At 35.8% G+C, this 25,098-nt stretch overlaps 1 protein-coding gene across 2 annotated transcripts in view; it reads left to right on the forward strand.

Annotated features, from left to right (window-relative positions):
* KCNH8 (potassium voltage-gated channel subfamily H member 8) overlaps positions 1-25,098 on the forward strand; it is a 178,406-nt gene that overhangs the window by 102,426 nt on the left and 50,882 nt on the right. For both annotated transcript variants that reach the window (XM_027639453.1, XM_027639454.1), the window contains exon 7: positions 5,362-5,569. In XM_027639453.1, the coding sequence (XP_027495254.1) occupies positions 5,362-5,569 (208 nt within the window). The remainder of the gene's footprint in view (positions 1-5,361; positions 5,570-25,098) is intronic.

A 25,098-nucleotide genomic window follows, 5' to 3' on the forward strand; every position in this document is an offset into this window, starting at 1 on the left:
TACTTTGTAAACAGCTGCACCTATGTTAGCTTCATGTTTAATTACACAAACACGGTTTTCTATGGCTTTTGCTCCCTTGTGCTTCATAAATTCAGTCCTTAATTTTTTAAGATTCATAAAGTTTTACTGTGGTAAAGTAACTCATTGTTATGGTCAGCATTCTTACTCAGCCAGGAATCGTCTTTCTCTTTACCTCTGGGCATTCTAGTGTAAAAATTACAGCATGATTACCAGTTTTTGTGTCTTCCAACACCTGTTGCTTATAGTTGTCACTAACTTTGACTTTGGTTTCAACTCATCTTTTTTTAAAATGTGATGACAAAAGGCTTAATCTGCTTTGAAAAATGTTTGTTCTAACATCAAGTGATGTCACAATCATGACGTGTTACGTTTGTGTTGGCTTACTTATGCTAAGATAAAGGTTTTTCTTCTGCTAGCCCTGCTAGATTTAGTAGAGTAAGAATCTACTAAGCAAAATTAGAACAAACAAGAAAAGCATCAACCCCCCCCCAAAAGCCAAAAACCCCTCCCTCTCCAAATCAGAAGTTTAATTTTTATAAAAAAAGTTAGTAGAGTTTTCTTAATTTTGTGGACTTTTACCATAAGAGACTAAGGTTTTTAGCTGTCCACTTTCTAATTCTCAAAATTTTGATCTTTCCTAAAGAGATGCCCTCAATCTCAATTTCATTAAATGTGAGTTACAGACAAGCACATAGATGATAGGATAGATACATATCAGAAAAAAAAAAAGCTACATAGAAAGACATTAGTCAGGAAGGATCCCATGTAAGGTATCATGTTTGATTTTATCATTTAGTTCCATTTCCTTTAATTAACTTCGTTTTCATTCCATTTGTTACTTTAAGAACCATCAGTCTGATGCTAGTGCAGTAGCTCTTAAAACCAGACAGTTAATGGTTCCATATTCTTCAATCTCTGTTTTTATATAACCAGTGGATAATCTCTTTATATACATTACTATCTCAGTTTATCCCTTACATTAAAACCAAACAGCTAGCCTAACTCTGTTGGTGTAATTCCTATTAAGAATTTTTAATTAAATGAACCAGGTTTACCCTTTCCTTCAAGGAGAAAAGTAAAAAGACCCAAACAAAACCCAACCATACCCCAAAGCAAAACAAACAAACAAAATAGCAACCAAAATCCCCATCTTTGTTTTGTTCTCCATTGGAAGGTCTGATATGCTTTCTATACTTAATTCTGGAAAAGAAAGTATTATCCAATAATTATTTTTACAGTTAAAATGTCACAATTTTTAAAATGCTACTGTAACATGATTAATACACATCTCCTGACTGTTGTACTTCTAAACGTTTTCCTATAGTAAGATCTCTAATATGGTGATTAAGAATATCTGGGTACACTGAACTGCCCTCTCTTAGTAGTGGATCCTAGCACTAAGCCCCAAATAATAAATTATATATAGCCATGCTGATTTTAAAATTAGCATTGACTGACAGGTGTAGTTTCCTGAATGTTTCAAGAGGTTTAACACCTTGTTAAAAATTTTTGCAGGGTCCAATCTGCTTCCTTCATTGGCTGTGGCCCAGCTTTGGTAACTAACTGCTACATGGTAAAGACCCCCTCAGAGTAGAGAGTCAAGGGCCAACCCTCTCTTCCCTCTGGTAATTGAGAGCAAATCCAGAATTTTGGAGTCTGCACTCTGCATTCACCCCAGCAAACTCCATTGTTTGTTATCTATGTGATTCCTCAATGGGAACACAGTGCCTTACTACATCATATTTCGTATCATGACAAAACTGTTAATATAATCCTCAACACAGCAATCACTATTAACGGTTTCAAGAATGGGGGGAGGTGTCAATCACATTCTGCTGTTTTCAGACTTTATACTTTAATAAGCCATTTCCTCATGTCTGTTCTCAGATTTTCACTTCATTGACTTTCAGATGTTGCCTCAACAGAACGGTGAGAAAGGGCATCAGGGAGCATCTCACTCCTTTGCTGTTCAGGCCCCGGCACAAAGGCCAAACCTTTAGGGAAGCTCTAGGTATAGTGCCATACATACCTAGGTATGTATGGTACATATATGTCATACTCCAGTTGGAGGTTGATGGAACCAGAGTGCATGTAAATGCTGTGGAGTCTTTTGCTATCTTTGGATATATTTTGAAAGAAAAAATGTGAAACTGTTTGAGTTGGCTCTACTGCCTTTACACCTTGGAGGGATTCTGCCCTACAATTACATCTGGGACTCTTTGGAGGTCTGAGACCACGGGCGCATTCCTACTTAACCTCAGAGCCTGCCGAGACCCCAGTTCCTACCATCATTGTGTTCATCTAACATAAAGGATCCCTTAATTTGTGGAAATGTGTTTCCACAAATGTTGCCAAAGTAAAAAACAGGCCATTAAGCACTGGTTATAATAATTGAATTTACTCCTTTCTGAGTAACCGTTGATTAGAGCAAGAGTATCACTTTTTGAGAAAAAACAACTAATCAGGTGGACAAAAATGATTAAAAAATCATGTTTCCTTATTAATTCATTTTTTTTGTGGGAGATGATTCTTCTGAACAGAGAATTTAATCAATGGTTTGTAGCAACTTTATTCTCAGTACTTCTCAGGACTATGCTGATGGAGTTTGTGTTAGTGTCAGATAAAATTTTGTCCCTGTCATTTTGACAGAAAAAGGTTAACCCAGCTAGTCTAAAATGATTAACAAAGTGGAAAATTTTGATGATTTTATATCTGTGGGCAAAACAAGATCTATGCAGGCACAAGTATGAGTGCTGACTCCTCATTTTGTCTTTCTAAATTTGTGGCATAGAAAAAGAAGCTGCCTGATGGCATTTTAGATCTTCCAATGAAATATTGGACACAATACCAGAAGAGTGTTTGGCATGACTAATGAGAAAATTCAGTGTAATAGCATATGATTAATTACATCTGTGTTAAAATTTATGCTAGAAATTATTTTGAAATGAGGCAGTCCTTAGGCCTTAAAATGAAACATATCTCCACATTAAAAAGAATATTACGGTATATGATTGACTGCCTTTATATCTACCACCATTCTGTAGCTTAACAAAAATGGTCAGAACTTAGGCAAAACTGATAACTGGCAGGGCACATTGTAACAGTCCTTTTGCAATTTCTTATTTATAGGAATATAATAAATAAATAATTTCACCTAAGTTATAATTATTTAGTTGTGATATAGTAGAACATAGGTTCCCCTGTAAAGATGAAGGCTCCAATGTGTATGCCATAGCACATATACAATCATTATATACACAATCATTATACATATGTTTATATATTGGTACAACACCTTTAAGAGTCAGTCATGAAGAGGGACCCATTTATGTTATGAGTGCACATTTAAGTGCATTATGTTATGAGAACCATGTTTGGTTCAAACAAGCTGATAAAAGGGAAGAAATGGGACTTTGGGAAATGAATTACCACAGAAACAGAGGCAGTTGGTATAGTTGTGTATCATTCATAGAATAATTATAATTTAAAAGTTATATGATTGTTTTAATACAATAGTAGCAATTACTCCAAATGTTTTGCAACCTTCTGCCCTAGACTTGCAGATGTTCTTGGGCTTATGATCACAGACATAACTAATTCTCTGACACTGTGAATGGCATAAGATGGCGAAAGAAATGCAAGAAGAGAAGACCTTGTAAATGTTTGTGTGCTCCAATGTCAGATCTTACTCTGTAGCAGTGAACTTCAAAATATTTTTTAAGAGTGTCATGTTTTTGTTGGTTTTCTTTTTTTCTCTGCTATGTACATGAGAAAAAATGCAAAGGTTCTTGAGAAAAAAACAATAAACAATGGGCAGTAAATACTGCCCATTGAAGAAGCTCATGGGAGAATTACTTATGCGTTATCAAAACTGTAGTAACAAAAAAAAAAAGTTTGTAGATTTTTTAAATTATCTTCTTTTCAGATTTTTCACCTTCTTAAATCCTGAGATTGGAATAAAATCAATGAGCTGTTAAGTCTTTGAATAAATAAAATATACCCCATGTTGCAGAATTTATTAGTCATCAGACTTGGCTGTTAGTGAATGTACACCTATAAAATTTAGATTTCAGATTATTAGTTTTGATAACAGAAACAGAAAGGTTGATCTTCAGGTTATTATGGATTAGCAAAAGTAAATGGATATTGATTGAACTGTGCTTTTAGACTTTCTTTTCAGAGAGCTCATTACTGTGCTCTGGGAGTGCTGTGGGAAGACATGTCAAGTCTGATGTTATTTTTCTAGCTGATGCATGTATCCTGTATCAGCCAGGATACACGTAGGCATTAATCCTAATGTCTCATTAATAAAGGGGAAAAAAAGCAGCTTGCTGTTAATGAAAATTATGGTTATTTAATCTTAAAAAAATAGAAGTATTTGGATCCTAATCTGTATATTTTTTACTAACTCAACCCAACAGCTTAAACATGAGCCAAATACATACCATGCAAAACTGGGAGCTGTGCACACTCTGGTGTTGGATGTAGGTTGCGGGACACCCTGGCGGGAATGGGGTCATCCAGAGACTGCTTGCTTTGTGCTGAAACTCCTCCAAGGCCAAGGCCCATACAATTCATAAACTGATGTATACTTACAATGCTGAGCAGATTAGGTGCTGCTTTTGCCACAAAAACTTGAAAGTGATAATATTTCAGCTAAGGATTTTAAGAAGTGGTATTAGAAGTTTTAATGCAAGCTTTTTTAGGCTACAACTTAGTATAGAGCAGTAAAATATGCCTGGGTCCGTGAACACAGGTTTAAATCAGAAGAACAAATCTGAGTCTTCTTGAACTTCTCTGCTTCCTTGTTCTGCAAAATATCTGCTATATGTTATCATCTCTTCCAGGGTAAATTATAAACTGGTTTCGTCTCATAAATATTTCAGTTAGGTCTACTGTTAGAAGAAACTAAAAGTCATTATGTGCTTGGAGATATTTACTTTGTGGTTTCATATTACAATCAAATGAACATTGGTCAGTTTGACAATTATATTTCTCTTCTAGAGCTGGGAAAAATACATTTTTCAAGAACACAAATTTTTAAGCTAAATCTGAAAGAAGATTATATTAAAAAAAAATAATGGAAAGATCTCCCAATATTTCAAGTTTGTTGGTTTAAACTAGGAATAGTAATTATAGATTTACACATCAAAATTAAACACATCTTTAAAAGCATCTTCTTTGCTATTCTCTGCTGTCTTAAGATTTAGTCTAGTAGCTATGTAACTGTGAAGAGCGGACAAAATTTCTTAGAGCTTTTGAATTTCCTTTCATTGAAGCAAGAAATCTGTGTGGTAGAAGTAAGCTGCTGACAAGTTTTTTCTTTCTGTCTTCTCCTAGGTTTCCCTTGTCCACCTTCTAAAGACAGTGCGGTTGCTCCGCCTGTTGCGTCTCCTTCAGAAGCTGGATCGTTACTCCCAGCACAGCACAATCGTTCTCACGCTTCTCATGTCCATGTTTGCCTTGCTTGCTCACTGGATGGCCTGTATTTGGTATGTCATAGGGAAAAGGGAGATGGAACAGAATAACCCCCTTACCTGGGACATTGGTAAGTTCTTCCATCCTACGTGCACATATACACATGTATATATCCATATATGTCATCATCATCATCATCATCATCATCATCATCATCATCATCATCATCATCATCATCATCATATGTGTGTAAATATATAAAAGCACATGTATAAGTCACTCAGGATTTTGGATTTTGTTCAATCTTACATAATTTTTTTGGTGCTGTCTGTAGAAAAAAAGGAAGAGATTGGCATTCTAAATCTCAGGTCAATTTGAAAAAGAGGGTTAAAATAAAAAGAAATTGGCAAAAATAAAAAAACAATGAGATTTTTAAGAGTGATTCAAAGTTTTGAAAATTGAGGATCTGGATAGGAAAGGGCTAGACAGAAAGTGTAAAATAATAGATGAGAAAGTTCATGGTTTTTTGTGAATTAGGAAAATTCATCAACAGAGACATTCCTTTGAGTATGCTGATTATTCCTTCCTATACATTAAATCAGATAGACCCTGAAATGCCTTCAAGTTAAAAACTCCCTTTGGAACTATTGTTTAGTGGGTTTGCAGGTTATGCTCTTTTGCAGAGCACATGAGGTGTATATCAGTGGAGAGATGGTTTGGGGATGCTCAGTTTTGGTCCAATGTTTTCTGCCCCAGCCTTCATTCTGATTTGAGTGTTCCATATTGGTTCCTTAGATTTTAAGCTTTTCATTTTTTGTTAAAGGTTTATTATTATTTCTAGGAGTTGTACCCACATGTAATGATACTATGGGGAAACAATATAGCTTATATAGGAGCCAGGTACTCGTACACCACCACTACTTGTACAGTACCACCACCGGGTACTCTTACACTGTTGAAGGTGTGTTACTCACTAGTGCAACAGCTGAGACTTGACATCTTCCCACATGGGTCATTCTGACTTTACTGTAAAAGCACATTTCTTTTGCTGTCTTTCTCAGATGCCATATCAATATCAACAACCCCCTTTTCTCCCTTTTCTTTCTGATTCCTTGTGTTCTGTCTTTTTAATTCTACTTGTAGTTACCTTTAGCCTAATCTATTCACTGAAGCAGGAGAGGAAATCAAGTCAGCAGTAAAATTAACTGGAGAAGGGAAGCCTGACTAGTTTTTTTATGCTATTAGATATGTACGACATGATTAAAAAGCATACGGATAAATTCTAATATATAAGTTATCTGTGAGAGAAAAAGAATGCATGTGTATCTTTCATAAATGGACTGTCTAATGGTCAGGCAGAGTTTCCCAACAGAAAAAATATCTGAGAGGGGAATAATGCAAACACCTGTGGCCAAAGGCTCAGTGATATGCATTCAAACTGCAATTGTCCTAGTCTTATCTCCTTTGATTTCTTTTCTCTTAACACTGTTAGCATCTGTCTAAATCATCTGATAACCATAAATCTGAAGGAAAAAAGACAAGCGTATTAAAGGTGGTTTACCTCAGAGAGGTGAGGATGCTGGGTCAGGAAGAGGAAAAGAAGAAACAAAGTCCAAGAAATACATGCCTCTATTTTTTTTATAGGGTACTTAAAGCTTTGTGGAGTTTCTTATTCTTCTAGTTAGTTGTTTATTTCTCTTCCCCTTTGTAAACCAGGTCTGTGACCTGCTGCTGAAATCCTCATGGAGTGCAAACCTCTCAAAGAAAAGACTGCAGCTGCAGGGGAGAACATACAAAGAAAGCCCACTGTGCAAAAATTGGTCAAATACTGTTAACAGAGAAACAAATCCAGATAATAATAATAATAATAATAGTAATAATAATAATTGTCTCTAGTGGGAAGTAGCTATGAAGACACATTGTCAGCTTATATAGGCCACAAAAAATAGCTGGTTTCAAAGCATTCATTGCAGTCCAAATGATGATGATGGGCTGCATCCTTGCTCCCCAGGTAGGGCTGCTGACTGTGCTCCCCATGCTCCCTTTTCCCCAGGCCAAGGCTGCAGTCAGGAAGCTCTCTTCATATACCCTGGGGCTCTTGCCATTTGTTGCTATGAAAACATTAGCTTTCACCAATAAGTTTTCTCCTTTCTTGGGCTAGGGCAATAACAAGAAAATGTCCCAACAACCTCATCAGAAGCAATCCCAGTTTAACTAGAACAGAGTCATTTCCGAGAAGTCCTATTTGTGTCTCAATGAAGAGTTTTGTATCTGGGTTGTCACACACTGATAGTCTTCTAGTGGGCTTCCCAGGCAGAAACTGCTCCATAAGAGCCCCTCACCATTAGCTCATTAGCCTCTCACAGCTCATCCTGGCCTGTGAGACTCAGTGACATTCCCTGGGCAGCTGCAGGTATGGCAGCACATTGGATGGGCCAGGGCACTTCCATATTGGATGGGCCAAGGCACCTCCACATTGGATGGCCAAGATACTTCTTACTGGTGTGTACTCTCAGACTTTAGCCTCCTGCCTGGAAAAAGGGCTTCACCATTTGCTTACAGCATGATTTTGTTTTAGTTGTTTTTCCAATACTGCGGGTTTGCATTTTTGCCTGGAAAGCTGTTCTATTTGTAGATAGTCTCTAAAATATTTAGATGCTATAAATGTATAATAAAAATTACACTGTAATGACTGCTGCAAAGCTCTTACAGATATTAGTTCTGTATCTATCAGAATGGTTATTTCTAACGTTGTAAGTTAAATAATTTATGGCTTTGGGGATTTGTTTGGAGCTTTTGTTTGCTTGGTTGGGTTTTTTTTAAGTGAAACAGTTTTAAAATGTTAAATTATTAGAAACTGGTTTAAAGAAAAGAGATCAAAAAACTCCAGATATCTGACATGAAGCTGCTGTTTTGCAAAGACCACTTCAGAACTGATGAAATTTCTGTATAAGCTTATGTGTCACATATATGAGCAGAAAAATTAGATTATGTAATTTTTTCAATCAGTGCAAATTTTATTGCTCTCCACATGCAAACTACTTGCTGATGAAATGCAATGAAATTAAGTCTTTGCCCTCTTCGTGCAATATCTTTTGCTACTCTGGTGATATACTGCTGATTATAGGTAGCTAGACTTTCCTTTCACCTTAAGAAAACTTTCAATGACAAGTTCATTACACCTCACAGCATCCACATAGGTGATATGTTGAGGGGAGAATGGTAAGTATGATTTATAGTATGAGTGATTAAGGAAAGTAAAATGAGATCTGGAGATAATAATAAATCACAAGCAAATAATGTACACAGAAGATATCCTGATTGGAGTATAATTAAGGTAATATTACTGTAGGACACTGAGAATATTCAGTTCTCCTGAAGGAAGACCTCAACTTAAAATTTTTGGAGAGTATGTAAAAGAGACTTTTTACAGCAGGTAAAGCAGTAAAATAGATCCTAAGTCTTATATTTATAGATTTTAATTTTTTAACTTTTAATTTTGATACATTAATACCAAAACTCAAGACTCAAGTTTCAATCAATACATCTTATATAAAATTTATTCCAGCCATTAAGAGGCTTTCTAATTGACAGCATTAAAAATACAACACAAAAGTTATGAATCCTATAGTATTTTTCATTTAATGAAATGTACCTGGTCTTTGGACTCTCTACTTTTGATTCTTCACTGGAGTGTCTCAGATGATGTGCACCTGAAAAACTGGTGCACTGAGTATGGATGATGCATTGTATACAATAGCTGAAATATAGGAATGGGTTTGTTCTAAGAAATGAAAATGATGCCTGGAATGAAAAGAAGATTAATTTGCTTTTTATGCTTGCTGCTGGTTTTTTTGGTGTTTTTTTTTTGAGGGGGGAGAGGTGCAGGCTGGGGGAAGAGGCAGAGGGAGAAAAAGCTTTTAGCAACCTCCTTACTCCATTTAGTGCTTCCTCAGAAACACTGCAGCACAGATTTCAAGAAGGTTTGCTGACACTTACAGTAAATATTTTAAAGCTGCAGTACTGTTAACATAATAATTTGAACCTTGCTGTGCCATCAGATATGCACCATAGCCCCATATGCACATTGACTTTAGTGGGAGCAGCAGTTGCTTCTGTGTATCTATTTCTCTGGCGAATTTAAACAAATTAGGTGCTTAATTTGCATTTGGATTGGGGCAATGGGAGTGATACAGTTTTTCCTATGAAAATACCCAGGACTGAAAATGGTATTTGCTTTGTTCTTGCTGGACCTAATTGTAAGGCTTTATTTCACTTTTTGTCCTTATTCAGGCAACATTCCTATTGCAAATAACATAAAAACATGGTTACAGTCACAAATTTAGCCATGTGGTTGCAAAATGAGAAAGGTATAGTGTTTTGGTATATTATTCATGAATTGTCATGATGTGGTGGCATTCAGTCTTATAGCAGTGTAGCATACTGTTAAAATCTGGATCTGTTGCATAGTTCTGGTATTGCCACATTTAACTGAATTATTTGGAAGATATGCAGTGTGGGCACTGTTTTCAGAGCTAGAAGCCTTTACCTCAGCAAGTTCTCCCATCTCAGGAAACAGTTGTTCCATGTGCAGCAGCTTGACTCTAACGTCTGATAACAAAGACAAAAATGCTGGATGGATCATTCCCACCCACCTGAGGCAGTGGTACAGTTCTTGTCCTGCTTTTCTCTTCTAGCATTTTCAGGTCTCTCTCTGTTGCATTCCACCTTGTTCTGCTCATTTGTTTTCATTGGTGAAATAGATGTTTCCCTGAGACATGGAATGATTTTAAGCAACCTATAAAAATAAGATTAATTTTCTATTACCTTACACGGAGTAGAGGTTAGACTATGTAGAGGTTCCTGGCTGATCGTAACACTCTAATTCCATTGGTTCTCATTTCTGTAGTTTAGCTGGCATTAGATTTAGGCATAGGTTCTTTATTTACTGACTGCTCTTTTGTATTAGTATATACTGAGCTATTACCCTTCAGGTTCTTATCAAATATAAGAAAATGACTTTTCAATGTCTCTGCGGGGAACAGATAATATTGAAAATATTTCCTACTGCTGAAGGCATTAATTCTGTAAGAACCATATGATGAGATGTCTTGAGTGTAATGAGGAGATTAGGAGAGGGACAAGAGTCAGGATACTGGCTCCCTTGGGTAGTCAAAGCTGTCAGGTAAAATTTATGTCATTGTCTCAAAACCAAAAAATTCTTCCTGTCTATCAGAAATTTAGCTGCAACTTTTTGTTAGTCCATCTACAGTAACACAACATTCTCACTATGGAGATGTTGTTATCAATGCAAAATACGTTAAAAAAAATAACCTGTGCTTTTATAGAAAACAAAGTATATGTACTTACTTTGGGAGAAGCTTTAAAATTGGGTCTGTAAAGGGTATTGTTATTCTGCTATTTAAATCTTTATTTCAACGTAATACTTCCACTTTCATCTCAGGTTTTTACTAATTTTCTATTAGTTTTATACTTTGCAGCATTTTTGAAAACAAGAATTCAGTTGTGACTGAACCACTGTAGTTTCACATACTCTGCAATACAAAACTTCCCCCACCAAATTTGTTCATCACACACTAGTGGTGTGAACCTTTAAAAGGCCCTGGATGCTGACTTTGAGTGAATACACTGAATTAGCTCTCAGTGGCAGAGTTAGGTACAGAATAAGGTACACAGCACCTGAGTGGTGCCAGTAGGAAATGTTGAAAATAAGGTTGTGCCTTCAGGCCCTTTTACTCAGGTTTTATATACCTCATGTTGGGCTGTAGTGAACAGCCCAAGTTTGCAGCTACCTTCCCCACTGAGTTCTAGAGGGAATTTAGGTGCAGGGACAAGGTGGCTGAAGGATCCCTGCTGGGTGAAGATAGGAGAGAATCTCCAAGTATCTTAATCATGTAAAGACAGTGGCACTTCTGGCCTGATGTAGAAGTTGGCTGAAATGGATTGTCCAAAACGTAGGTGTGTTATATCTTAGATGCAAACTTTAGGTTACATTCTTGAGCTTGTGTTCCTGAATTCTGCCCAAGTCCTTTGTGGTCCCCAGGTAGCTTCATTCTTTTCTGAAGACTGAAGTCAGCATCGCTGGAATACCATTAAGAGAGACATTGCCCTGAATTCTCTTGAGTTTCAACAGCTTGGGAAGTTTTAGTGCCAGGAACTTTTTTCCAAGTTTGTTCTAAGAAGCCCGAGGCAATTGTTAGTTTTTGTAATGTTCAGGGCAATTTTACTAGGAATTCTGAAGGTACAGATTTAAGTATAACCTTGACAATAGATACTTACGACATTGGTATATTTATTAGGGTTAAAACTCTGGCTATCCTCTTTTCAGAAAAAAGACTATTTTTAGGTACATGTATCTGGTAGTTCTTTCTCAAATAATGTATGTTAGTGATTTAACTAAGTTTCTGGTGCTCTTGGATCCAGCATAACCGTGGGGTAAATAACACTAGAAATCATACTGGAAAAATCAGTGTCATTACATACATTCTTGATCGATACAATAGATAATTTGTTAAATAATAATTACTAAACTTTTGACTCTTAGTATTTTTCATATTGTATTGCTCCTCATAGTTACTCTAGAAGCAGGTAGATATTAATGCATCATGATATTTTTGCAAAGGAGTGTAATGACTTAAATGGCTAGACATGACAAACAAGTTGGTATTAAAGCTGAGACAGAGGTTTGGTGTTTACTTTTATTTTTTTTGTATATAAGTTGTGATAATGATCTCAGATTATTCCAGCTTTGTCTCCTCTGCTAAATAATTAAAAAAATTGGGTTTGAATGTGATGTGAGAAATTTTTACTAAATTAGGCATTTAAAAACCAAAACAAAGAGAAGTATGAAAAATAATGGGAGTTTTAAATCTGATTGTCAGTCTAAGACTGATTGCCAACCTGCTTTTGAACCCTCTGAGACTCATATTTTCAACATATTCTTGGCAACATTGGCAACCAAGAACTTAGTTTTAAAAAAATACAAAAGCTGAGATTTTGTGTGATCACAGATTTCCAGGTACTGGGGCTGTCACGAAAATCAGCTAACGAAAAACATAGGGTAAAACTGTAACGCTAAAGAATGGTCAGGTTTTGGACACAGATGATGTGTTTGGTGCATGCATGTACCTACTTCTGTATTCCAGACCTACCTTCTGGAGTTTGAGCCTGGACCTACATCAGAACAGCTTCTAGTAATTTCAACAAATGCTCAGCTTATGAAGAGCTAGTACTAATGAGCTACAACTGGAGCCTTGGGAAAGGCTGCAGCTGGCACCTGCTCTCGTGCTATCTGGCAGATGGCAAGGTTTGGCACAGGTGCCCTGCACTCCCCGGTCTTCTTTGGTAGGAACAGCAGCTCAGGTTCTTTTGTTGCACTATAAGAACTAAATGAATCCTCCTTACTGACGGAAAGAGCGCTTGTAAGTTTCCAAGGGTCTTGGCCAAGAAAACTGTGTTCTACTGTAAAATATTGGTCTAGTTTCACTACTCTAAACACACACATCCATTAGGTTAGAACTGACATGCGTAAATTTATAAATCCTGACACAGAGCAGGAAAGAACGTCATGCTGACTACATTGCACAGGGCATCATTCAAAATAAATGATCAATTGTTCATTTCAGTCTGTCATCTCTGTACTTGAATGTTTGATTTTAATTTTTCTTCCAGTCTGCTTCATTACATTTTTGATTATCGGTTTTCTTCATTTTTTTCATTAGTAATAACAGAACATGTGCCTTTGGAATTATGGTTTTTAAAGGTTTTCTTTCTGTTTTTTAAGAGGTGTCTTTAAGAAAAAGAATTTAAAAAATATAGTTTTGTCATGCATGAGTGCTGGCATCTTCAGTTTAGTAGAATAAATATCTATATCTATTTATAGATACAGATATAGATAAAATAAATAAATGCTCTGTTGACCTGGGGTACCTGTATTGAAGGTCCATTGTTGTGTGGAATAGAAATACCTCTATACTCACCTGTCCATTTTGTTTGTGGGAAGCACAGCTGAAAATTCACTTCTAATTAATATAAGAAGGAAATGGTTGATGGCTACCACTCTTGTGAAGTATCTTGGGGTATCAGTATCTGAAAGCCTTAGCCAACTAATTTGGGTCATTTCGTGCAGTACTATATGAAATAATTAGCCCCTGGAGTGTCATGCAGAAATAATGAATAGGAACAAAATAGGAAACCAAAACAAGAAAATTACTTTGAAGCTATGAAACTTTTCAAAGCACTCATCTTACAAATGATTTACAAACAGTACTTACTACATTGCACATACTTGGAGAAAGACAAGCATGTACCAAAGTACTGAAGTATTGTATAGTGATGAAGCACTGTAAGGCAATTGCAACAGAAATTTTTAATCCCAGAAAATCTATCATTGGAATGCCTTTAAATATTTTTAATGTCTTTTTTAAATCCTTATGAGTTTTATTCCTCTGTGAAAGTAACTCTTTTATTGTATACACAATGTGTATACAATAATTCCATGAATTAATGCACAATTTCTAGACTTGTTAGAACAAAAGTAGATAAAATCATTAAAATCATGAAGAAATTAGAGTGAATAAATGTACAAATGTACAGCCAAAAAATATTTATTTAAAGTCTGCCGAATACCTTACCTGAGTGATTAAAACAATTCTGATGTAAAATACTATATATGAGCCTAATTTGGAGAAGCTTGTGGTGCAAAATATTAATGAAAGAAAACTTTTTTTTTTATCTAATTGGGTTACACTTTTGAGTTAGTATAAATTAGGAGAGAAAGTTCATTTAGCTTTTAAAGAAGAAATCCCATTTGTAGGTAATCATAGTTATTCGCTATTTTAATGGGACGTAGTATTTTCTGTGTCTGTCAGTCTGATAGATTAGACACAGAGATTTAAATGCTGCAAGGAGGTTTTATGTGCAAAACTGTAGTCACCAGAACATATGCTGGAAGTATGAGTGGAAATCTGTCTGCACATGGTAAAGACCTGTACTTACAATTTAAGGTCTTGTAAAGGTTTACCTGAAAACCTGGACCTACTTTTCTGCCTGTTTTTTATATTAAGGATATACTAAACCATAAATATAAATCATACACTAATATACTTTCTAGGAAAGGTTTTCTTAATTAACATCCCTCTTTTCAGACCTGGGTATACCAGACCTTGTCAGGATTTGGAATATAAATTTATATTTTAAAATATTCATAGATATTAATTTTGTGGAAATTATTCAGTTTTGTATTTATTTGTAAAAACAACTCTGTTTTTGAGGTGCAAATGTGTGAAACCAAAGTGTCATTTGTTGAGCTGAACTGAATTATTTCCTTTGCATTTAGAGTAACATTAATTTGTAGTTTAGCTGCTCTGGACCTTAGTAAGTTTTATTTTGCCGTTCTTCCCTGCTGTTCTTTTCTACAGGCTCAGTTCCTTGATTAAACTGTATTTTCCTTTACATACCGTACTTTGCCTTCTGATTAAGCCATTTTAGCAATTATGAAATACCCCAGGACCAAGATACCCTGTTGGATTTGAAGCCCTTGAAAAAATAGGTACAAAAATACCTTATAAAAGGGAGTGTGAGATTTTTATGTAGTTATTAATACGTTTTCAAGATTTTGTACCTAGTAAAAAACTTCTGGACAATATTACTGAAAAGTAAAAGTCTGGTGTGTGGATGAAGTCCCTGAGATTCGACAATCTGCGTCTAACACAGATTACCTACACATCGTTAACTCTACCTAACATTCATTAACTCTACAAAGCAGTTTTTATTGGAAGTTGAACATATTGTGCATAAAAGTCATGCTCAATCAATTTGAAGTTACATCAGAATCTTTTAACCCTTAACTGCTGTACTTGGAGTGTTGGCTGGAGAGAACCATCAGGGTTTATTTAGACCAACCAGCTGGTTGAAGCAGGACTATCATATGCACTAAATCGGGTCAGACATTACTTGCTCCATTCAAGTCCTGAACACTATCAAGATTGTAGAGGACTCCATCTCTTTTGGTACCTTGTTCTAGGGTTGCAGTACCCTCTTTGAAGAGCTTTGTACCAGTTTGCTAAAATATTAGTGTCTATTACACATTGATGTAATAGGAAGTTTTGTTAGGATTTCTCAAAAATTTCTCCTTCTATTTTTAAAGCTTGTGGTCTTGGCTGTTCAAATTATAATATCTTAAAACCCACAAAACCATTGCTATATATTTTGAAATCTTTTCAGCAGCTGCTTCAATATCTGGTTGGGCTGCCTCTCAGCTCCATCACATAGGTAGAGATCCTAGGGAGTTAGAATGCCATGTTGCATTCCAGACACATCCCATAATGACTAAAGGCTTTTCTTTTCTTCTATAGCACAAGCATGCCTTAAATTTTTAATCTAGAGATGTCCTTTGTGTATATTCCTATTTTCTATTTATCTATCTTTTTTTTTCCCTGCCCTTTAACAGGTCAGGTGCTTGATATTAGAAGGGGCTTTCTGCTGCCAGAATAGAAAATCATTTCCCTATAAAAATGAAGAAATTATTCTTCCCAGACTCTTTTTCATTGTTACCTTCCTTGAAAAGTATTTGTACTCCTTTTGTACTTTCAGGTGACAATGCTTAACTGTCAGCAAAACAAGTCAATGTGAAGCTATAAGAGTATGTCACAGTATTCTGCAGCATATAAAGTTTTACACAAGACCTATTTTGTAAAAATAATTATATCTAATTATTCTAAATAATTTTTCACTGTCAGATCTAAGAGAGCTAGAGATAAAAATGCTAACGCTTAGGATTTCCTTATGTCATGGACTTCAAAAAGACCTGTCAGATCTGCAGACACACATGTATTATTTCAGAACTGCTGTAGCTTCAAACATGTAGTGTGCTTTCCCATTAAGACACCACCTTTCTTCTTTACCTTTTATTCTTTCTTTATATCAAGCCTTTATTACATTGCAATTTCTTGGGGTTTTTATTATGTTTAGATATATACTGGAGTAAAATATCTTCTATGGTTGATTTCCCCCTCAAAAAAGCCAAATATGTTTGGATCTAAACTTCCTTGATTCAGATGACACATAATTCAAAACATATTGAAAAATGTTACTTATGTTGTTGATTCAAGGATTTGAAAATTAAGACAAGGCAAGAGCAAATAAAGTGTTAATACCATTTATCATATGACTGCCTGAGTCCTGGTCCAGAAAGCAACACAGTGGCTCTTTAAATAAGAAGACAGAAGAAAAGACCTAGACGATACTGTAAAATCTATGGAGCAAGCAAGGAACGGATTGTAGCGAGGGTTAACATACTTAGCTGTTATCTAACCAGCATGGATGTTATTAATATAGAAGACAAGGAGAAATGGATGTCATGTAGACTACAGCAGTCTATACTGACCCAAACTGAACTCCATACTGTCATTATCATCTCCTGTGCAGGCTAGTCAGATGGAACTTAGCTTGGTTTTTTTGCAGTTACCCTTTCATTTGTGATTAGATGTACAAAAGGAAACAGTTTCTCTGCTGAGGCTTCTGCATCTGTTTTACCAAGCTGGGAGGCTGCATTTGAATGTGTAGGAGCTGCTGAATATTGGCATGATTTCTGGAGCAGGGAAGATGGCAGGAGAGGGGAAGGTACCACCTGTCAGGGACCACCTATTGCACTACTCAGATTTAAAAAGCAGAGAGGACTCTTACAGAAGAGTCTAGAAGTAAACAGCTCTATTCTTGCAGATTGCCGACAGTTAAATAGACAGCATGAAGGTATTTGTGGCATATTGCACTGTTTTTATAAAAAAAATAGTCCTCTTGATATCTTGCTCTTGCAAATAAATAATACTTTCTTTTACAGAGATTTTAAGGTATTGACTACAAGTCATTGCCTCCGTGAAAATTTATTTGCAGATTCTGAGTCAGAACTGTAAATATACTAACTCTTAGGACTGAGATATTGTCATAAGTACTGAAAAACTTTAGCCTGTATTTCTCTGATGGTGAAATCTGGGCAAGTGAGAACATGAGGTGAGATTAATTTACCAACTGTGTCACACGGCACACATACAGACCCAAAGTTTTGCAGAACTGACATTCTGCAAGATTTTGTCTCATGGGATATTTTTTACACATTTTAATAATAAAGTTTTCATTTTAAAGTGATCTGTATTGCTTATGGAGGAGGATACTTATTTCTTTAAGAAGACATGAATGTGTCGCCTATAGTAGCTCTAGATCTCTTTGGTCTGATTTGGACTCCAAATACATAAAACTGCAAAACAGATTTCCAACTCTTCAGCTGACACCATAAAAAAAAAGTCATTATCAGTAATTTTATTGCAGCAGCACCTGGGATACTAGCTATGGGTCAAGACCCTCTTGTCTCCGTTACTGAATTAACACAGGATAAAAAGGCTGCTCTTGCCCAAGAGGGTATTACAGTCTAAATATAAGACAAGAAAAGCTCTTAACAGATGGGTACAGACCGATGGAGCACAGGGAAGCAAAGAGGGCATAGATAGTCATGCTCTTTGCACTGAATGGACTAGAAGTACTAACATTTCTAATTGCAAGCTTAGCTGCAAGGCATTTGATAGCCTGGAAAAGGACAGTAACAGCCAGTCTGCCTAACATTAAATGTACAATGACAGTGTGACCACCTCCTTCAAGAAGATGATTTGCGAATGATTTATATACCTCTGATTATAGTCTTGCAATTTATTTCTTAAATTACCTATATGTTTAGACTTGTATGGTGTACCTGTAATCTAAAAATTAAATTAACATTATACAATATTGCAAAAATAGTAGTTAATTTACTTATGCTACTAATTTCTTTTATTGTAAGAACCCTAGAATATATATTGGGGAGAACAAAGCAAGATAATTAAAAAAAAAATGGTAATTTTCTTCACTTCAAATACATTAATGGCTTTAGAGTTGTTTGTAAACTATTCTAGTAAAAATAAAAATTTTAATAAAAATAATTAGCTATACCTACTGCTTCGCATATATTGTCTGCTACATTCACAGAAAGTTGGTGTTGAAAATATCCCCATCTTGTCCTTTCAGTGATTTGGGGAAGAGAAAGTTAACTGCTGACTTGCAAAAGCGAGAAAGATTTAAATCTCCCACATATTCAAACACAACCATCTGACAAATTACTGTCGAGAAGAGCTGTGCATGCTTACCACAGAGAAGAAGAGTTTCCAATACATTTCTTTTCTAAATTTACCTACTCTTTGATAAATAGACTGAAGGAATTTATGACCTAGTTCTGCAGGAATGCAGGTGCACTGACCATGTACACTGGAGCTTCTTTGCAGAAGTCTAAATGTTTCAAGAACTCATAAAATATCAAGATAAATGTGTTCCTTGCAGATCTGCTGGGTCAGCTCTTAAAATTCTTATACATAACTCTTATACATAATATAGACAGGTCTCTATCTTGGAATAAATGTATCTCTGCTATAAGGAGAATCTTTATTAGATTGTATGGTGAAACTGGTGTGAAGTTATATTGGGGTCTTCCTCATAAGTATGAACAATAAATCTATGCAGCTGTCTGGAGCCTTATGAGGCAGTAAGGTAGTAATGCAGCATGGGGATGAGAGGGACAACCTACCCAAAGCCTCCCCAGTCAGCCTACAGGGCCAAGCCACAGAGTAGGACAACCACAGACATCCAATTACCATTCCACATGGCAAGTGGTCCTAGAGGAAAAGTCTTCCAGTGATGATAACCTCTATGTTCACACAGAGCATTAGCTAGCTTTTTGGAGACTGTCTCCACTCAAGGGGACATGTCTCGCCTCCCCTCATACCACTCCTATCTTTCCTCTCTCACCAGAATACACTGTACTTGTAGACATGAAATAACTTCTCTGGAAAGAGAGTATTTTGCCCCATGGCAAAGAAGAAATGTAAATACTAATTCACATTAATTATCTACCACTTCAGGGAGTATCTGGGGCTCTGACTGTGAAACTGTCTGGGCTGGTCCTTGGGGATTTCTCCAACACAGTAGAAGAAAAAGTAAAACTGCAAAAGTTTATTTTGCAGGCAAAATAAGGTAGGGCATCATCTAGAAATATTAATATTTAATGCATAAATATTGTTAGATTCTGTCTAGAAACCGGGGCTTGAAATGTGTGAAGCTGTTGGTAATTCATGGACACTGTGTTTTCTGGAGTGTTTACATAGCATTTTGCATTAAGTGGAAGAGCTGCAGAACTCCAACCTGCTCTTACTTTTTAGTGACCAAATATTTTTAAAAATGTATCTTTCCAACATTGTTTTCTAAAAAAATCCTAGGCCTGAAAGTATTTCATGTCATGTCTCTTGCTCTATCACTGATAAGCCATGAATGTGGCCAGGAGTGGTCAACCAGGGACTTTGGAAATCGCATTATAATCCATGCACTTATAGTTCTTTCACTGGGGTGGATTACTAGCTTTCCATAGGTTAAAAAGTATTCTTGCACTTATGCCTTTCCAAAATTAAAATTTAAATTATTTAAAAGACCACACATTGCTGATGACAAGAAATTGAATGCTTTCTACAAGGAATTTTTGTCAGTATCTTGAAGGTGGCATCAATTTCATCACGAGAATACAGGAATGTTATATTCTTATTCTAAGCAGTGATACTTCAGAGTTGAGTTTTATCAGATAATTAAAGCTTAATTGTTAGGTTTTCAGTACTTCTGTGGGCTCAGCTGTGTTTTGTTGTTATCAGCAGCATTGCAATTAGATCTTAGATTTTTTTTCCTTTTTTAATCCCTTGATTGAGCACCTCTTCTTCCTGAAACCTCTTAGTTCATTGAATATTTATTGCACCATGAAAACTTCATTTTCAGTGAGCAGAATGGGTCAATATCTTGTTATGACTTTGTCAAGTTAACTGAGTTAAAGCTTTGCAAAATGTGATTTTTTTTATAATGCCTTCTAAGTACATATTCGATTAGAAATACAACAGCCAATTTATTTACAAAGGGTATTATTCAGCCTTACAAAAGAATTACATAGGTCATCACCTTTCAAATAAAATCAACTTTCTGTAGACCTGACAAAGTTTAAGCTTGTGTCTGAAAATGATCTAACCAAAGGGAGTACATACACATTTAGTTTGGAAAACTCTATGGGTTTTAAAAGCCTTTAAAACATCTGCCTTAGTGTTTGTTCTCTAGATAGTCGAAAACTTTCCCTAAAGATCTCAGGAAAGATACGCTTTCCTCTAGATCATTGCCCAAGAAGCACACCAGGCATTGCACATGCAAAGGGTACTCCATCATTTAAGGCAAGCATTCAAAAGGAACCAGTTGTGAAGGTAACCATTTCACCCACCTACCTCCGACTACAGAGGCTTGTTTATCTTGAATGTCCAAGCCTCATGGAGCAGTGGGACCTATCTGGATGCTGTTTATCTTTGGTTGTTGTTTTTATTTCTGACTGTGTTATGTCCAAGTTCAGACTTTCTCTGGATGATTTACAGACTTCGGAAAATCAGTGGTAGGATTCCCAAAGTCTGGCAGAGGACTACAATTTCATCTATGTTCAAATCCTGTCTTTTTTTAATTTGGCCCATAATAAAAATAAAAAGTAGATGCAAAGGTATGAATTGTCAGCATTATTAGAAGCATGTTTGTGCCTTGGATTTTGGCTCATACCCATCTCTTACTTCATTTGTTAATTTGGGAAGAGTTGTAATAAAAATTGTATCCAGTTTCTCTGCAGTGGAAATCAAATTGCATTTTTATTGAATCTATCCATTCTAGTGTCCACATAACATCTAGTATGACAATGTTCCTAAAAATTTCCACTCGTGAATCTTCATCTATAATTTTGGAGAGAAGATGTCTCATCAGGCTTTAATTCTGAGAAGGGCATGGTTTTGAAATTATCAACTACTTTTCTTTTAATTTTACATTTCTTGTCATTTGCATTGTTTGAAAGCTCCCCAAAAATATGCTGTTAATGTTTTCACGTGTATATTTATATATGTCTATATACCACTTACATGAATGAAGGCTCTACTTTTCTTTATGGATTAGGCTTTAAAGACATGAGCATCTCATATCAGAAGCATGAATTCTTCTTATAAAATTTAGTCTCTCTCCTTTAAAGATTTTACTTACTGAATAGAAAAAAGCATAGAGTACATGATAGAAAAGGGGTTATTTTTTTCCTCTTCAATTACAAATTAGAAGGATTGGTTTGTTTGTTTGGGTTTTTTATTGTCTATAATGTGGATATTCATCAAGCAAAAGTGTATAAACTTTTATCTGTATCTGTAGAAAGTTTTGTGTAGTTTCTATCATGATAGTATCCATGTACCTCAGTCCAGAGGTTAAATATAATCTTGCTTGTACAAGTTTAACACAGTTAACCTTTCACTACCTGGGTTAGTTGGTCAGTGAATGCACCATGAAAGTACCGAGAATTATGACCCCAACATAGAAAAATGGGGGGAAATATTAAACCAGAGAAAAGTTAGATTTAAAAATATACAGGTAGTGTGTCACAAAGGGAAGAGAAAGGTGATGCTATGAACTGTGGAAGGTAGATATCTCTGCTATGCATTGATCTGAAGCACTAATCCCCATACTTGCTGTATGCGTGGCAGTTCCCAGTCAGCACAGTTATGCCTGGGCTCTGGCCCCAGGTCACACAGGGTAGCCTTGAGAGCACCTCTACAGCAAGGACTTCAGTCATAGGCAGTTGAGATAAAACTGTGTTTCATATAGTCCAAGTTAAATCTGTTTATTTTCTGTGTCATGTCAAAAATTTCCCTCCACAAAATTTGACCATGTGGATTTGACTGCAATAGATGTTCCTTGAGTTCTCTCGCACTACCAAGTCTCATTCATACCCATGTTATATGTCTTTCTAATTTAAGAAAAAAAAGTCATTAAATCCATCATAATAATATAATCTGTTAAGGACCACATTTTACAAAGCTAAAATAAGAAAACATATTTTTTAGAATAAATTATTTTATGACTAACATTTTTGAGCAGTTACAGTGCTTGAGAAAAATCTTAATGTCTTTATAGTATATCTTTTCTTTCTCATTTTATGTGTCTACTGTTTGCGGGAAAGTGTGTTAGCAGAATAAAGACCAAGGAGACTAGATTAATGCCAATTTTTCCTCACTGTCATGAATCCATTATGATTATGTCCGTTGTACTAACACTGAAGCCATTCTAGTCTAAATGTCACTTAACTTTTACTTATTTTGAATGCCAGCTAAAATTATCTTGTTCAAATATAAACCTCTGGGCCAGATAGGCCAGAGCTGTTCCTTTGTGGCCTGTGCTTGTTAGCATGTCATACAGATGTATCTCAGGTTTCCTCTTATATATATATAACATTAGGGTACATGTCATGCAGCTGTGTTTTTACACTCTTAGAACCTGTAACCACCACACTTTCAGGATTGTGGCTTTTTTTTTTTTTTTTTGGTACCTATTTCTTTCTAATCTGTGTGAAAGAAAAGCCTAATGCATGTTTTATTTATTGACCTGGTACAATAAGGTCTTACACATTTACAGTCCTCCAGAAGCAGTGGTTGAAGTTATGATTGCTCCTGTCACCTCTGGGGTTCTTTAATCGTAAAACCATCTGCTCTGGTACCTGGGAACTTCTCCTAACATGACAGGCAAAACTCCACCATGAATCAAACCTGTAAACAAATGATCAGATTTTGTTACAATGAAAAAGTAACAGTGATGTTCCACAGGGTGAAGTAGTAGGAATGGTGCTGTTTAGCCTATTAATAGTCTGGAAAAACTGCAAAGCTTTTAACAGGAAAAAATTGCACATGTCAAAAACATTTTGGCTAGACAGAGATAAAAAAAACTTTGAGTACCTTGAGAAGAACTTGAATGCCTTAAATGAGTAATTATCATGAGAAGAGAGGCAATGATTATTCAATAATGCAGTCATGCACATTAGAAGAAGTAAAATGATTTAATCTTTTTATATGCCTTTAGATTCTGAATGCATAGAATCAGTCAGCAGCAACTGGAGAATAACCGTGCAAAATCCTTTGGAGCAATCTTAAAAGCAAAGCTAATGTTTTAATGTCTAATGAATGATAGTTACGGTTTTATACGGTAGAATATATTCATTATGCTGTTGTAAAAAATCTCAGATACAATACTAGCTCTGGCCTCCCCTCCTCAAATGCACTTTAACTATGACACATTCTGAAGCAGCCACATGGACAGTCGATGGAAGCGATTTGGACATCTACAATCACAGAAACTGTTATCACAAGTGCCTTTACCTAAAAGGAAGGAAATTTACCTATTTGTTCTATCTTAGCAACTGTTTTGCTTTAGGCTTTATTTTGTGGAGGTTAATATTTCAAAGAAACATAGTAGAGACAGATACAAGCTGAAAATCTTGGTTTTGTTGAGATCAGTGGAAAACTTGCAACATTTTTCCCCTATTTAAAATGGAAATATGAAATATTCATTTGCAGATCAGAGGGTGCAGCTATGTAATGAAAGGATGGTATGGTTTGCCATGCAAACATATAGCTCCTTGCTGCTTGGCTCTAGATCTGAAATGAGGAGCTAATTTAAAAATGCATTCTAGTGATGAAGGACCTTTTTTATTTTGTATTGTTTTTTTCTCTTGTATAGTTTGTTGTTTTTGTGTCTTCTCCTTAATGACCCTAAACTCTTCACTGCAACACACAGTACTAGTCATCAGATAGAGACTTCTGTATTAAAAGTTATAATCTATTTATACCAGAAGGCTGCATGTGCTTCTGTTCAGGATGTTTTTCTATTATTTTTTAGTCTTTGGTGACTTATACTTTTTGCCTTTTTTTTTTCTTCACTATTTCTAGGTTTTCTTTGTTTTTAGATGGTTTTGTATTGCCTGCTATTTTCTAATGTACAGTTCTAGGCTTTGGAGACTCATAAAGAAGACATGGCATCTAATAATGCCATTGCCATATTTGTGCTTTCATGTAGAGCTACAGAGTTTTTCAGTTGAGCCAGAAAAACAAAACTCAGCCTCAAACATAGTCCTTAAAGATAACCCACACTCAGCAGTGTCCTTTAGTTTACCCCAGTATTACTCACTACATATTCTCTGTCCCTACTATCAGCATAGTATCGATTACTCTCTCTCCTCACTAGCATGAATGGGACAGGTATGACTTGACCTTATGTGAGGTTCAAATACTGTTTAAACACCAAAAAAACCCAATTACATGAGAGTAGATAGACTTTCCTATGTTTACATTTCCCCTAGGAATACTTGAAGTCCCTAAATTTGATGTGGATTCATAGCTGAGAGAAGCTTGGCCTTTGTCCCATCTTTTTCTCTTTTAACATCATCACTACTAGTCTGTTGGGGACCATTCCTGCTTGCAGGCATTCAGGGATACTCTAAGATGTTCTCCTCATCCCTACCTCTTTACACTTCCTGATGCTGTAGTGCAGAATAAACCAGAGATTTATGGTCTGTTTTTTAACTGGGAAAGAAAATGTTTGTCTTATTTATAGAATAAGTGCTGTGGGTAATTAATGCATTAGAAAATGCAACCCTTTTCTAAGTTTTTGAAGTACCAGACAGTATTTTGGTATGTTAAGTGTCTGGCATGTGAGGAAAATCTAAGTAGTAGAATAGAATGAAGCTGC

The sequence above is a fragment of the Corapipo altera genome, unplaced genomic scaffold (assembly GCF_003945725.1).
Source record: "Corapipo altera isolate COAL_440 unplaced genomic scaffold, ASM394572v1 44, whole genome shotgun sequence".
Lineage (NCBI taxonomy): Eukaryota > Metazoa > Chordata > Aves > Passeriformes > Pipridae > Corapipo > Corapipo altera.